The 14,210-nt window shown below is 38.9% G+C and overlaps 2 protein-coding genes across 9 annotated transcripts in view; one reads left to right on the top strand and one right to left on the bottom strand.

Annotated features, from left to right (window-relative positions):
* Positions 1-3,885: 3,885 nt before the first annotated feature.
* ANKRD49 (ankyrin repeat domain 49) lies at positions 3,886-11,601 on the bottom strand. Of its 3 annotated transcripts, none has more exons than XM_037029762.1 (3): positions 11,141-11,601; positions 8,098-8,452; positions 3,886-6,435 (listed from the first exon to the last, which is right to left on the bottom strand). In XM_037029762.1, the coding sequence occupies exons 2-3, from the start codon at positions 8,374-8,376 to the stop codon at positions 5,974-5,976; spliced, it is 741 nt and encodes a 246-aa protein (XP_036885657.1). In that variant the 5' UTR covers positions 8,377-8,452; positions 11,141-11,601; the 3' UTR covers positions 3,886-5,973. The 3 variants fall into 3 exon arrangements, with proteins under 3 accessions (XP_036885657.1, XP_036885656.1, XP_036885658.1); XM_037029761.1 differs by having other exon boundaries at positions 10,928-11,324; XM_037029763.1 differs by having other exon boundaries at positions 11,104-11,324.
* Positions 11,352-14,210, top strand: part of MRE11 (MRE11 double strand break repair nuclease) — an 84,755-nt gene continuing 81,896 nt past the window's right edge. For 4 of the 6 annotated variants that reach the window (XM_037029756.1, XM_037029758.1, XM_037029753.1 and 1 more), the window contains exons 1-2: positions 11,352-11,441; positions 12,176-12,293. In XM_037029756.1, coding sequence (XP_036885651.1) covers positions 12,274-12,293 — 20 coding nt within the window. In that variant the 5' untranslated portion in view covers positions 11,352-11,441; positions 12,176-12,273. Of the gene's footprint in view, positions 11,497-11,606; positions 11,708-12,175; positions 12,294-14,210 lie in introns of those variants that run through there. The other 2 variants (XM_037029754.1, XM_037029755.1) reach the window with 2 other exon arrangements.

Raw genomic sequence — 14,210 nt, 5'->3', positions numbered from 1 at the left:
TGGCAAAGCTGCGTGGTTTTCCCTTTCACCTGGCCAAGAGGGGGTTTGCACCCTGCTGAAACAGCTTGGCTCTCCCTCCTAATGGCTACAGGGATCTACATCTTTCCAAAACAGCGTGGCTCTCCCCCTCACCTAGCCAAGAGGGGGTCCTCACTCTGCTAAAGCCACAAGCCTCTCCTGCAGGCACTCTCTCAGAGAAGCAGCCCCCCAATTCCATCCTGGGTAGCAGCCACTCCCTTCTCCCTGGCCCAAAACTTGGCCACCGCTATTTAACATATCTGTGAAACCAGTTAAAGGTTATAGATATGTTAAATGACCATTCCAGAGGTTAGCTGCAGAACTGTTGCTATGCAAAACAGCTCTCAGTGGCCCTGCTCCATTCGTCCCTTCCCCCAACTGACACCTGGTTGGGGGGTGAGGACATCTTAATATTTCCTCCAATATTCCTGTACACTTTGAGTTCTGGACACCATTCCAAATCTTTTCTGGGCCCTGCCTTGGCTGCACCCTGTATCAAAAGCACTCTTAGCAGAGCAGATTTCACAGGTTTATTGGGAAGTCTTTGTGATGCCAGATTTTCCCTCAGGACATGCTCTAGCAAGGCAAGGAGCTGCACCCCTCCCCAACAGGTATTCAGGCTTAAGGGGATTAGAGCCAGGAAGCGCTTCTCCCAGAGAACACGGGGACTCAGGCTATGTCAAAGTAAGGGGGGGGGGCAGCGAGAGTCCATTGTTTGCTGCAGGACCCCCCCACCCCAAGTCCTTCCATGAAGGCCTCCCAAGTGATTGAGTTTGGCTTAGGTTGCCCTCCCCACTGTGAGGGGTCTTACCGGTCATTGACTTCCGACCAAGCTTTGGGGGCAGGGAGAGGAAACCGAGGCAGCATTTGCTACCAGAGACAAGCTTTGTCTCCTGTGGCTCACATTCCAAAGGTCCTCCCTCGCCCTTAGCCACAAGGGTTGAGATACAATTCCTAAAACCAGGCAGAGTGGTCCACAACAAGTAGGGAATTTTTCTTACAAGTGACACTCAATATCAAAGAGTTTTCCTTCTAATTGTATGGTTTAGCCGATTTTCAAATGTGTTTAAATAATAAAATACTAAATATTTTAAAAAGAATCAATGATTATCTAATTTTTTAGTATAAACTGAGAGATATTAGGACTCTAAAGAAAATGTCCTTTAAATAAAATTTAATCGCATGTGAATAAAACAACTTTGAGGCTAGCCAAATAATATCTCCTGACATAGAACAGGGGACATCTGGCAGGAGACATTTTTGATTGTCACAAGTGGAGAGGAGACGACGGAGGTGCTACTGGCATCTAGTGAGCAGAGGCCGAGAAGTCTGCTCAAGATTCTGCAATGCCCAGGATGCCCCTACAACAAAGAACTACTTGGTTCCACTGTCAATAGTTTGAGGAACTCTGCCATACTTACTTTTCTAGATGGACTTCAAAACCTCCTCATTGCCTAAATGTGCAAACTAAAATGAAAGGAATGGAGAAAAGGACCCTAATATAACGTTTCTTCCTTTTGATTCTTTTTATAAGCTTTGCTTATCTTCAAGTAAGAAACATGCAGAAGCGAATGAAAGCAAATCTGAACTTGTTCCTTTTATTCTGGAACGTGCCCTGAAGGAGCTGTTTCTTGTATGAGGTCTCCGTATGATTCTCACAGCACAGCTATGTCTTAGTCCTAGAATCAATTCCTTCAGTCAGGATATGCTTTCTGAAGTTAATAAATTGAAGGGTGAAAAACCCTGATAGTCACCTGATTTTTGAAATAACGGCAGGCTCACTTTCTCATTTTTTTGACTGCTAAAAATTGCCTTTACTTAAGGCAGCTGTATTTGAAAATGGAGCTCTAATGACGGCACAGGAGATGATGCTCCTTAGGAACTCACATTAATTCTCCAGGGATGTTTTCCTAATTTTCAAGTATTTTACATCTAGTAGAGATGAAATGCTGAACCTATTACAATAGAAAGAGAAGGAAGAAAACAAATTAGGTAGCAACTTGCTTATATTTTTATAAGCTATACATTTCATTAAGCAGATTTTCTGCTTCTCTGAGGCCCTCTGGCACTCATGCTTAGGGCAATGCCATTAAATTCCTAGTGAGAACAATTAGATTTACCAGAGTTTCGAGTGGACAGTTTCAGCAATAAATCAAAAATGAATGCTTTTGTTTGTGTTTTCATTCCATTTTCTCAACGTTAACAGGACCCATCATGAAAAGGGAAAAAATTAGGTATGAAGTTAAAGAGCATAGAGAAGCTGGACATAGAAAGAGCAATAAGCCATTCTCAATTTTAAGGCCCTGGATCCATTCTGAAAATACATTTTCTCTCAGAATCTCAGATCCTTTAAGTCCTTGTAAATATTTGCTGAAATTCTTTTCCTTTATTTTGCCTATTTCCTGAGTTTTTTTCTTCTATGGAGACCAGTGACACTTAGTAAGGACCTTGGAAGACGAGGCTAGCATTTTTTCTAAGTGTGGAGGTGTTTGGAGTCTTGAAAGAAGCCCCATGCTGCATATTTTACTGCGAAGTCATGAGAGGAACTACAATACATACAGGAGTATAAAGCTAGAGCTTTGAAATCTTCAAGGACCCAAATACCTAAAGCAGGAAGGACATTTCTGCTCGAAACGCTGGGTAAGGGACCCACTTAACTGCATTTTTTGGGAACCTACCATGTAACAGGTGCATTATTCACAGTAGAGCTCGTCTATTCCTTATAGAGCTCTGACATGATAGACATTATTTCCATTGTACATAGTAGGAAACGGACTTTATTTGACCAAAGTCACACATAGATGGCAATCAGTATTTGAACCCAGATTTGTCCTGTTCAAAGTTTAGTTTCTCCTAACTATTCTTCTGCCTCTGGGGATGCTTCCGGGCATCTGGACCTGCCCCGCTGGAGAGCAGCCACCAGTCAGGTGTGGCTGTCTGAGGTGCGGTGTGCCATAAAACGCACACTATCCTGTGAAGACTCACACTATGCAAAAAGTAAAACATCTCCATAATTTAAAATCTGTATTTCATGTTGAAACGAATACTGATTTATTAGATTAAATAATGTGTGTTAAGATAATTTTGCCTGTTTTTAAGGTGGCTACTAGAAAAAAACTAAAAATTACATATGTGGCTCACATTAGGTTTCTTTCCGACAGCTCTGATTTAGATCATTTCTGCTTAGGTTTCCAGAAGTAAAATGTAGGGTTTCACAGGGAAATTTTTAGAAATTTAAATCACCAATAGTTAACTCGATCCTTCTTAATTTACTGTCTTTTAAACGGAATAAACAGAGATCTCAAATTCCCTTCCAGAAAGCACTTTATGTTGCATAAGTTACATGGTCGCCTGCTAACACTACAGAGGGACAAGAGCATGCCACAATAAACTCATTATGGTAAAGGCATAATCAGTGACTTTGTGATTATACTTCGTACTCTCCAGCTCCAGAAATCCCTGGAGCCATTTCAGGCAGGGTGAGGATGGTACACATGTTGATCAGGAATCAAGAACCAATATAGAGGTTTCATTTTATTATGGGACACAAGTCTTGGAGCAAGTGCTGCTTCTGTGGGACTGTTTTGATCATGATGTCCTAGCAGAGTGGTGGGTGCATTAATAGAGGCCAATGAATAAAAATTAGAATTAAGACTCAAAATCCCATCACTGTGGTAGGTTGTGGGCCAGAAAGCTCCCCAGAGAGTTTTATTGGAGAGGAAAAAATAAAGTGAACTAGTTCCACTGTGGGCCTATGAATTACGATGTGTCCCTTAAACAATGACAAAAGGTCACCTCTTTTTCAGGCATGTAAGTTAATCACAATTAAAGCCTTAGTTATGAAAGGCATAGACTTTATTTTTTAAAAAGAGGCTTTGGATAAACTGTGTAAGAATAGGGAACATTTTGCTTGCAAACTGAGGTATTTAGCTTTTTAAAAACTGGAAATTATAGGTAAGTATTTTAGTCAAAAGCATAATTAGTGAATGCCTTCTATAGACAAGAGGAGACTATTTAGTATTAAGAAAAGCACGAAGGAAGCAAACAGCATAAACTCTGCCCTCAGGGATGGAAGGGGCTTCCATGCACTAGCTGAGTGTTGTGTGGTCTGGAAGCCAAGGGATAGTTACACCTCAGCTCAACTCCTGATCAGATTAAAAGGTGGCTTCTTAGACCCTATACTTAAGTGGAAAGCCTATATAAAATCATGGATGCAACCCATTCTTAATTAAGAAAGGAGCCATGGGATCTTTGCCTTTCAGATAACTAGGTAGCTTCACTTAGCAGTCTACTTACTGGGACAGAAGGGATCCTGTTATATTGTCACCGTCTATTACCTGTACCTGTTATTTGGTATCACTAACTGGGCCAGATTAAACAGAAAGCAGCCCTTGCTTTCTGCCAAAACCCTTGTATCATAGATACTAAAACCCAACTCAAAAGTAAGCAGTAAATTGAGAAAATTAAACTGAAATCCAGGAATCTCCTTGCCACATAACATAAAATAATTGAAGTTCTCCTCACTGTTGAAATACTGTTTATCATAAAGATCCAGCTCATACATTAACTTTTCAGACGATCCAATTTTGTTCTACCTAAACACTGGCACATATATTTGATTAAACATTATTACTTAGTCTAGGTTGATTAGGTCGCAAGGGTTGGCTCAAGATAGACAAACCTTGGTGGCCATTTAAAACATATAACTGAAGGAAAGGGACACTGTTTTAGCGCCCTGTGTTTAGTCTGCTGGTCCTGCTGTCGAGAAAAGCCTTTGAGAAGAGTCACAGAAGGGTTGGTAGTCAATGGGAAATTGATTCTGGAAATACTGAGAGTGGAGAGTAAATAAACGGGCTGGATAAATAAATATGTATAGGTTCAAAGAAGCTATTACAGTTAAAAAAAAGAATTCATGCCTTTTTTGTTGTTTGAAACTTTTATTTTTTGAATATTATATTTATACTTTTGTCACTATCCACACTGTAGCTTTTTAAAAAGCCTCAGCCACTGTGTGATTCTAGCCCCGATATAATAATCATCTCCATACTCTTAGAATTCCTTTTCCCTTGGTACTTGGCCTTTGTATGCTTTGTTTAAAATGAGGATCCTGGAAAATCAATACTTTCTTGTGAAGTTGAATGGCTATATGAGCAGTGCCCAAATCAGCAGGATTGGAAAGGCAAAACCAGCTGGGTAACAGATATATTACAGTCTCTCGGGCAAAGCTGTGGTTGTGGCTGTGTCACAGCTGAAAGTTCATGCTGACTCGCCAGTAGAGTAAGAGTTACGTCAGGGGACCGGGGTGAGGTAGGACTGTCCTCAGGACTGTGTAATTGTGATGGGGAGGCTGTCTGTAACATTCATGGATTGAACACCCAGCTAACTAGTCTCCTGAAAATGGTCTAGGTTCTAAAAGGCAAAAAGCTAGCTTCTTGACTGTATTAACTTATCAAGATTCAAGTCACTATATACTATGTTAGTACTTACTGTTTAAAATGAAAGCAAATGGCTATGGTAACACAGAGATGACAGCTGAACTGCACCAGTATATTTAAGACTTTTAAATTCTGAGTTACCTTACCTTATAAAAATACATGTCATATACTAAATATTCAACAAAGATTCAGGATGGGGGATATTTTAAAAATACATTTTTTTGCACCAGCACCAAAAATATCATTAGTTTTCTGTACAACTCATGACAAATTTTGAAGTATAGGTAAGTTAAAATTATTCCTGATAAAAATCACACACTCCACAGAAGTCATTAAAGATATATCCAAACAACTTTCAAATGCATTTCACATCAAGGCTAGGCAATTCACTTGAAGGATATAATGAGTACCACTGAAGTTCTGTAGTAAGACTTTTGATGCCAACTTTGTATTATGGGGATTTTTGACCTCTCACACAAAGGAGGCACTGATACTTAGAAACTTAAAATGATTAGAACCGTTAAGACTGAGGTGAAGAATTTGTGCAGCCTTCCACAATTTCAAAGAGGTAGTGATAGACACTTGTCCTCCTAGCGATATCAAATGCAGTTTCTTCCAAGTTGTTTTTCAGACCTGGTTTGATGTAGCGATTCATCAGGAGGAGCTCTAGAGTATCTTTGCTGTCTCTGTTCCCAGCAGCAAGATGTAAGGGGGTCAAGAGGCCTTTTGTTTGGGCATTGATATCTGCACCATGCTGAAGTAAGAAAGAAGCTACTCTAGTATTATTCCACTTACAAGCACTGTGCAGGGGTGTCCAGCCATCCACAGTCACTGCATGAACATCTGCTCCTTGTGCTATTAGCTCACGGACAACTTCTAAGTGTCCACTGTAGGCTGCTCGGTGAAGAGGTGTATACTCATCTTCATCTCTAGTGTTCACATGAGTGGCCTTTTCAGAGAGAAGCCTCTGCACTGTAGTCAGCTAAACAGGAAAAAAGAGATCTTAAAAAAAAACCCCAACTCAAAACTAAGCAGTAAATCGAGAAAATTCAACTGTCTGGTGGTGCTGGATTTAATTAAGTTAAATAAAAAACCTACTTGTTAGAAGATGACTTTAAAATAAAAATAAGATTTCATTTTTTGAGGGGAGAGGGTAACTGATTTAAGAGTGGGCAAGTTAGCCCTAGCTGGTGTGGTTCAGTGGATTCAATGCTGGACTGTGAACCAAAAGGTCATCAGTTTAATTCCCAGTCAGGGCACATGCCTGAGTTGTGGGCCAGGTCCCCAGTAGAGGGCGCTAGAGAGGCGACCAGTGATGTTTCCCTCCCTCCCTTCCACTCTAAAAATAAATAAAATCTTTTAAAAAAAGAAAATGAATGAACAAGTTAGTGTTAACCATAAACTGTTGATTCTAAGAATGTGATTCTCTTAATAGCAAACCATTAAGGCTTAATGCACAAAAGCTTTAGTCCTTGGTAAGTAAGTAATACAGGCTATAATTGTTATTTAATATTTTATATGTCAGCTGTAAAGAAAAGATAATTATAGACTGATTTTTCTGTAGGAGTAGGACACCCACACCAATATATGTAATGTATAAATCTTTAAAAAATAAACTTCTTTATCAGAGTGTAATGGTAACAAAAAAATCTAGACATGAAAGAGCTCAATTCCTTCTAACTAAAACGACCCTAGACATGTGTTTTCAGGAAGTGATTTTCTGTTTGGTTTTTGGACATCTGGTGGGACAAAGCGTGCTCCAAAAACGCAGGACATTTTGTTATTAGTTTACTAACAGAGACATGCAGGAACTTATTCAAGTGAGGTAGAAGTGACTGAGTGGGAAGAACAGACTATCTATCTATCTATCTATCTATCTATCTATCTATCTATCTATCTATCTTTAGAGGGGAAAGGAAGGAGAGAGGGAGAGAAATATCAATGTATGGTTGCCTCTGTTGCGTCCCCAGCTGGGAACTGGCCTGCAACCCAGGCATGTGCCCTGACTGGGAATCAAACCGCGCTCGTGTGGTTCGCGGGCCCGCGCTCAATCCACTGAGCTACGCCAGCTAGGGCGAGAATAGACTTGATGTTAAATAGGATCATCCTACTTTGATGATCCTGGGCAAATTAATATTCCTGAATCTCAATTTCTTAGTCTGTAAAAGGGATAGGAAAAACATTACCTATCTTTAGGGATATACAAGGATTAAATCAAAGAATGCAATAAGGCACATGGTATAGCTAACATCCAATAAATGATAGTTCCCATGCTCCCTTTCCTAAAGAATGTTCCTAAGATGATCCTAATGACTTAATATAAATCACTTAAAAATAGATGATTGCTTGCCATCTTTATAGTTAATTATCCTTAAGCTCCCTCCTTCCCCAAATACCTAATTTGACTCTTTATAGCTTACCATGTACTTTCAATGTATATCACCTTACTTGAGCCTCAAAACCCTGTATAAAAGAGGCAGGTATTAAGGTGGCCATTTTTACTAATAAAAAATAGAGGTTCAGAAATAGTAGGATTTGCCCCGAGAGAGTTACAGACCAAACAGAGATTCAAGGACAGGTCTCTGTCTCCAAATCTAATGCTTTTCCTGTTATATTATGACTTTTCCTTAATTATTCTTTTTACCCGATTTTTTTCAGCAGCCCAAAGAAGCAATTTGCTTGGATCTTTTTCCATTTTTTTTTCTTGCAGTTGATACCACTCTTCAGTCTTTTCATCTTGTTCCTCGTCGTCATCAGAATTCCCTACCCAGTGACTTTGGGTACCAGTGGGAATAAGGTGTCCATGTGTCTCCAACAACTCAAGTTGGTTAAAGTGTTCAGAAAAGTCCAAGGAATTCTCTGGATCTGGTTGTCCATCATTATTTACTTTCTCTTTTTCCATTTTTATTACTATTCTAAACATAAAGCATTTCAAATACCAAGGTATAAATAATCCTTTTAGAGATGAATTGTATCTGCTTTATTTTATTCCTCAAGATCTGAAAACACAAACAAAAATTATTAGGAAAAGAGTAATTGAGGCTTTATCAACAGCATATATGTCTTATACACATACACAAATAAAGCCTGTTTAAACTCTTTGGTGTTTATTGATACCCTTTATATTCATTCAGTATCAGGACTGATAGATTTCAGTTACCTATATCTTTAATAACCTAAAAGTTCTTTTTTGATGTTGTTTTCTTCTAAGTCAGTGGTTATAACTGTACAGGCAGAGCTTGTTTTATTGCACTGTGCTTTATCGTGCTTCACAGAAAGATGTTTTTTTACAAATTGAAGACAAGACCCTCCACCAGCAAAAAGTTTACCATTAGCTTTATTTCAGCAGTCTGGAACCAAACCACAATATCTCTGAGGTATGCCTGTATTTATTTTGAACCTATTGATTTAGAGACTATATTGTATTATGCTAAAAGTGAGAAATGCTTGAAGCTTTTAAATGATAACTAATAAAACAGACACATTTTTAAAATAATCTAGACTCATTGGGATACTGTAGAGCAGAAACAAAAACTTCTAAACAAAAATCTACTTGAAAGAATCAGGGAGTCTTAGAGATAGAATAGCCCCAAAGGACATGTGTCCCAATCTCTCATCAATGCAGCTAAAATCTTTATCAAGACATCTGTAATAGTTACTCTATTTCTACTTTAATAATTTCAGGCTGGGGAAATTCACTGCTGTAAAAGTAGTCTGATTCATTGACAGACAACTATTGTTCTTAATTAGCTTCTTGTTTTGAAACTGAATTTTGGCTGGGATTCACCCCTTCACTTAACAAATATGAACAGAATGGCTGGTATGTGCCAGTCTCTGGGTACTGGGATTCAATAATGAACAAGATCCACATCTGAACCTCAAGAAGCTTACTGTCAACTTGGAGTGACTGGTGAAGACAGCAGGGTAAATGCTATGATAGGACCATGTCCAGATACAGTGAGCGTTCTGGGGGGCAAAATTAACCCAGCCCTAAGGGATTAGAGAAGGCTTCCCACAGTATGTGATGCTTATTCTGCTAGGCTGCTATATTAATTTAAAAACTAGTATCAGCTTAAAGAGTTACACAGCATATTAGTTAAGCAATCAAAGAAAATGAGAAGAATGGATATTTCAAAAACACCATTCCCACTTACCAGAGTGATTACTATGTGAGATATACAAATGTCTAATCACTATGTTGTGCATCTGAAACTAATATATATTGCATGCCAACTGTAATTGAAAAATAGATTTTCAAAAATACCACTTTCATCCTCCCAACTATATTTGTTTGAAATCATCTCTTTTGAGCCTCTTCTCAGATGTTATTTCTTTCATTAAGTCTTTCTTGATCTTCCAAATTATCTGTTTCTACTTTTTTATGTGCTATATATTGTCTTATTTCACCACTAATTTTTGTTATTTTGGACTCTTAAAAGATAATAAGTTTACATATAGGAACTATATTGAACTTACATTTATGTCCCACTTACATACAGAAATATTGTAGAATTAAATTTAATTAAAGCCCTATCGCTTGATTTTGACTGGAGTGGATTCTGAGAAGTTGCAGAGTTAGTCACATGTCTAAGATACTTATTTCTTTATATCTAATTTTACAAGTTTAATAGTATACAACCCTAATGCAGCATTAGATTTTGTTACTAGTGCCAAGAGCACTAAACTCTAGTTTAAGTGTATTCTCACGACTAGTACCTTCTCTGGCCCTCTTACTTCATTGTAAAATGTAAGGATTTTACTAAAGAACTTCCAAGCCTGTCCAACTTGTCAGTCTATGAGAGACACTATAAGAATTGCTTTATATTTTAATAGTTCTTACTTTTTTCTTTATTCTCAAATTATTCCCTGGACTTTGCAAAGCAAAAGTGACCATGCATCAATTCATGAAACAACAAATACTAGTAGCATAAAATTCACTTGATGCAATTCAATTGATGTAATTAATTACATCAATTCACAGCACAGATCTCATGGCCCACCTTTCCTTTTTAATGAAGATTCTTTTAAAAAAAATAAACTTCGAATTTACTGCTCCAGATACAATAAAACTACACATAAAAATTTCTTGTTGGATTTAATTTAAAAAGTTAAACCTCGGTGCATCTCATTGATTCAGGATTTAAAAAGTCAATCAGGATTCTTACTTGATTATATTCCACCCAGAAGAAATAGGGTATATTTCTTAACCTAAGGGGCACATTCATGAACAACTCAGTGACAGGTGGAGCCATAAACCCCATTTTACAGATGAAGCTGAAGTTCGAATAGATTAAAACAACTTAGATCAAGGAACTTCAATGGAGCTGAAAACCTTTTCTAAAAGTTTAACATTATTTTTTACTGCACTATATTCTGCTGCCAGCACAAAAACAATACAGATGTGCCAAATCCGGGTTGAAGGGCTAAGAGGAAGCAGGGAAAAGCTCGTAAAATTGAGGATCTGAATGCTCTACCTCTGGACAGTGGGAATAAGGGGGAAGGCCACCAGTCCCGGCCCTCCGGCACCGGCTGGCCGCTTCACATGACCGCGAGTAGCTCTTGCGGCCTTCGGAACAGCTCACAGCAGACTCCGTGACGCGGCAGGGGTCCACAGGTGACCCGCAAGAGTTCTTAGGTGGCACCGGGGTACCTGGTACCTTGGTACTCAGCACTGAGGAGCTACCCACCTTCCCCGGGAGAAGTCACCACCGAAAACCTCGCTTCCGGGGTTAGTCCCCAAGGCTGCTCAGGATTGGCTCATGTACCTGGGCGGGGCCTCGCTACAGCTTTCTCCGCTCCTTCTTGCCTCAGACAGCCAATGAGAGCCGAAGAGGACTTGAAGCGTTCGCGTCATCGTTGAGGTACCGCGAGAGAAAGGGTTGACTCTTTTCTCCCGCCTAATTCCGGTTAAGGGCCAAGCAGTTCCCGGGAGCGAGCTGAAGCTGGTCTGGTGCTTTTGTGCTCACGAATCTCACTCCTTCTTCCCGGGTAAAAGACAGCCTTGGGTCCCAGTGATGTGGCTTTGGAGAGTGTTAAGTGTGCCGTTATTTAGGAGTCCTACCCACCTCCTACATTTGCAGCATCCCGGGCGGAAGCCCAAAGCGGATTGACCCTTTGAGAAGAATGGGCCAAATGGGCTGGGGAGGAGTCTTGGAGGGTTCCGCGTGGGCCGGCTGAGGCTTGGAATTACCCCGGCATTGGGGATATGTGGACGTGGGAGAGGTTGTTTCGCGAAGGCAGCCGCTCCTCCCCAAGTATGCTGGCCATTTGTTCTGCTTGCCGCTGCTGTTTTTCCGTAGACCACGTGTTTCTGTTTATTGACACTTGCTTTAAATGCGGGGCCGTTCTCTTTACAAAACCAGCCCATTCCTTTAGAAAATCTTGTATTTAAGCGGGAAGTAGGGATTCGCCTCCCTGCCTCAGAGTAGCATATGCAAGCGCCTCAGACACTTCTGCACATTCAGATTCGTTCGTGTGATAAACCAGAACTTATCGCGTGACCCTTTTTGCCCGTTAATTTAGCAATTTCCCATAGAGCATGGAAAAGGAATACAGAAGATGAGCCTAATCATAATGGTGAAACTAGAATGGCACCACAGATGTGCTCATTTCTATTCTTAGTTCTTAAAAGTACGGTAGGTGCTTGGATGAAAATGAGACTTGCTATTGTCAGTCTGCCTTTTTAAAATGTGTGTGTTATAATAATATGATTTTGTTTTTAGAATTTGGAATCCAGTGTCTTTTCTGACATTTGAGCGAAGGACCAGGGGTTACTTGGAGAGAAAACGTCCTCCAGTAGCTGGACTGATTGACCACAGAAATGAGTCCTGCAGAAGCCCTGTAAGCACTTGTCTTCTGGAATATTTTTGTTGCTTTGGGTTTATAGAAACTTAGCAACTCTGATCACCCTGAAAGAAAACATTTAATAAATTAGGAGCAAATAACTTTACTATGAATAGAAGTGATAGTCATCAAAAGAATATTTGAAATGTTTAAAAACTCATACTATGTTTATTAATGAAAAGGTAATACGCAGCAATAGATTGGGTGTTGCAGTAATTTGGATGTGTTGCTGTAGTATGTAAATTTATGTTCTTGGGTATTAAAATATTGGAGCTATAAATATTTTTGAGCTTTCATTATAAAGTCTTAGTAGTCAAGGGAAGTCTGTTGAAGCACATTTTTAGAGGACTAAACTGCTGTAGTGATTCAAAATACTTTTGAGTAAACAACTATGTGGAAAAAGCTATAGGAGTTTTTCACCATGGTTTTAATTCCTTGATTAATTCTGTGCGACCTTGAACAAGTTAGCAATTTTCTAAACTTTGCCCAGTTTCTTCATTTGTATAACTGGAATAAAAATGCCTTTCTTGGATTTTGATTTTTAAATGAGACAGTCATATGAAAATACTTCATAAGTTGCTGTGGAAACATAGAGAAGTAATGTGATCTGAAAGTATTTAGGTATACCTTTTTATACATAGCAGAACTGTGTGCCTATCATTTTTAAAGTTTCTGAAGAGAAATGTGTTCTGGGAAACTCTCTTGCATATAAAGATTTGGATTTTGGAGATATATGTATGTATGTGTATATATATATATATATACACATCAATAGGATTTGTGCTTAACAATATATATATTGTTAAGCCCATAGTGATAGTTTAGTGAAAAATAGCCTGAATTTTAAAACAATTTTAGTCCTGTTTCGAACACTTAGTTGTGCAATAAGTCAGTTAATATCTCTGTGACTAGCCTTCTTATTTTTCAGAGATAGCAATAGCTAACTCTACCTGTGTGAGTTGAGATGAGATCATAGATATTAAAAATACTTCAAGAAATGTCAAAACATACATTAAGCTTGAGACTGTTAATAACTATTACATTGTTGCTTCCCATGAAAGTACCTTTGAATACTAACAGATTTGAATGGAATTGTAAATAATTCTGTTTTGTTTCTTGCCCAAGTGTTTGTTAAGGAAACACTTAACATTGTATAGAGTAGAAAGTCAAAATAAGCAACTTCAGGGGCCCGAATGTAAGTTACTAGTTTATTAACATGGAATATACTTATAAAATAAGAGGAAAGACTTTTAAAATTAACCAGTTACCTCCAATTTTTCCTAGAGGAGTACAGAATAGATAAATAGCAAATTTAGATAAGGTGTCAAACCCTCTTGGGTTTTTGCTGTGAAACAGAATAGGAAAACAATAAAGCTTTTAGGTCCAGGGTATGAATGAGTATAAAACTGGTTTTGACAAGGTTATACATTTTTCTAAAATATATTTTACTGATTATGCCATTATAGTTGTCCCATTCCCCCCTTCATTCCCCTCCCCCCTGCACACCCCCTCCCTCACCATTCCCCCCTTTTGTTTATGTCCATGTGTCACAAGTTCTTTAGATTCTGCATTTCCCATACTATTCTTGCCCTCCCCCCTGTCTATTTTTACCCACCGTCTATGCTACTTATTCTCTGTACCTTCTCCCCACTTCTCCTCCCACTCTCCTGTTGCTAACCCTCCATGTGATCTCCATTTCTATGGTTCCACTCCTGATCTAGCTGTCCTCTTAGTTTGCTTTTGTTTAAGTGTGGTTGTTAATAACTGTGAGTTTGCTGTCCTTTCACTGTTCGTATTTTTTATCTTCTTTTTCTTAGATAAATCCCTTTAACATTTCATGTAATAAGGGCTTGGTGATGATGAACTCCTTGAATTTGACCTTATCTGAGAAGCACTTTATCTGCCCTTCCATTC

Source organism: Sturnira hondurensis, unplaced genomic scaffold, assembly GCF_014824575.4.
Source record: "Sturnira hondurensis isolate 20B ecotype Veracruz unplaced genomic scaffold, ASM1482457v3 Scaffold0020489, whole genome shotgun sequence".
NCBI classification, from domain to species: domain Eukaryota; kingdom Metazoa; phylum Chordata; class Mammalia; order Chiroptera; family Phyllostomidae; genus Sturnira; species Sturnira hondurensis.
Note: the sequence above shows the minus strand (reverse complement) of the source record. Positions and strands in the feature narration are given on the sequence as shown.

Excerpts from the sequence above, each read along its gene's own strand:
- ANKRD49 (XM_037029762.1), bottom strand. The coding sequence starts at position 8,376 with ATGTTTAGAATAGTAATAAAAATGGAAAAAGAGAAAGTAAATAATGAT. Across the intron at positions 6,436-8,097 it reads GGGCTGCTGAAAAAAATCGG|CTGACTACAGTGCAGAGGCT; the intron begins GTAAAAAGAATA and ends TTTCCTGTTTAG.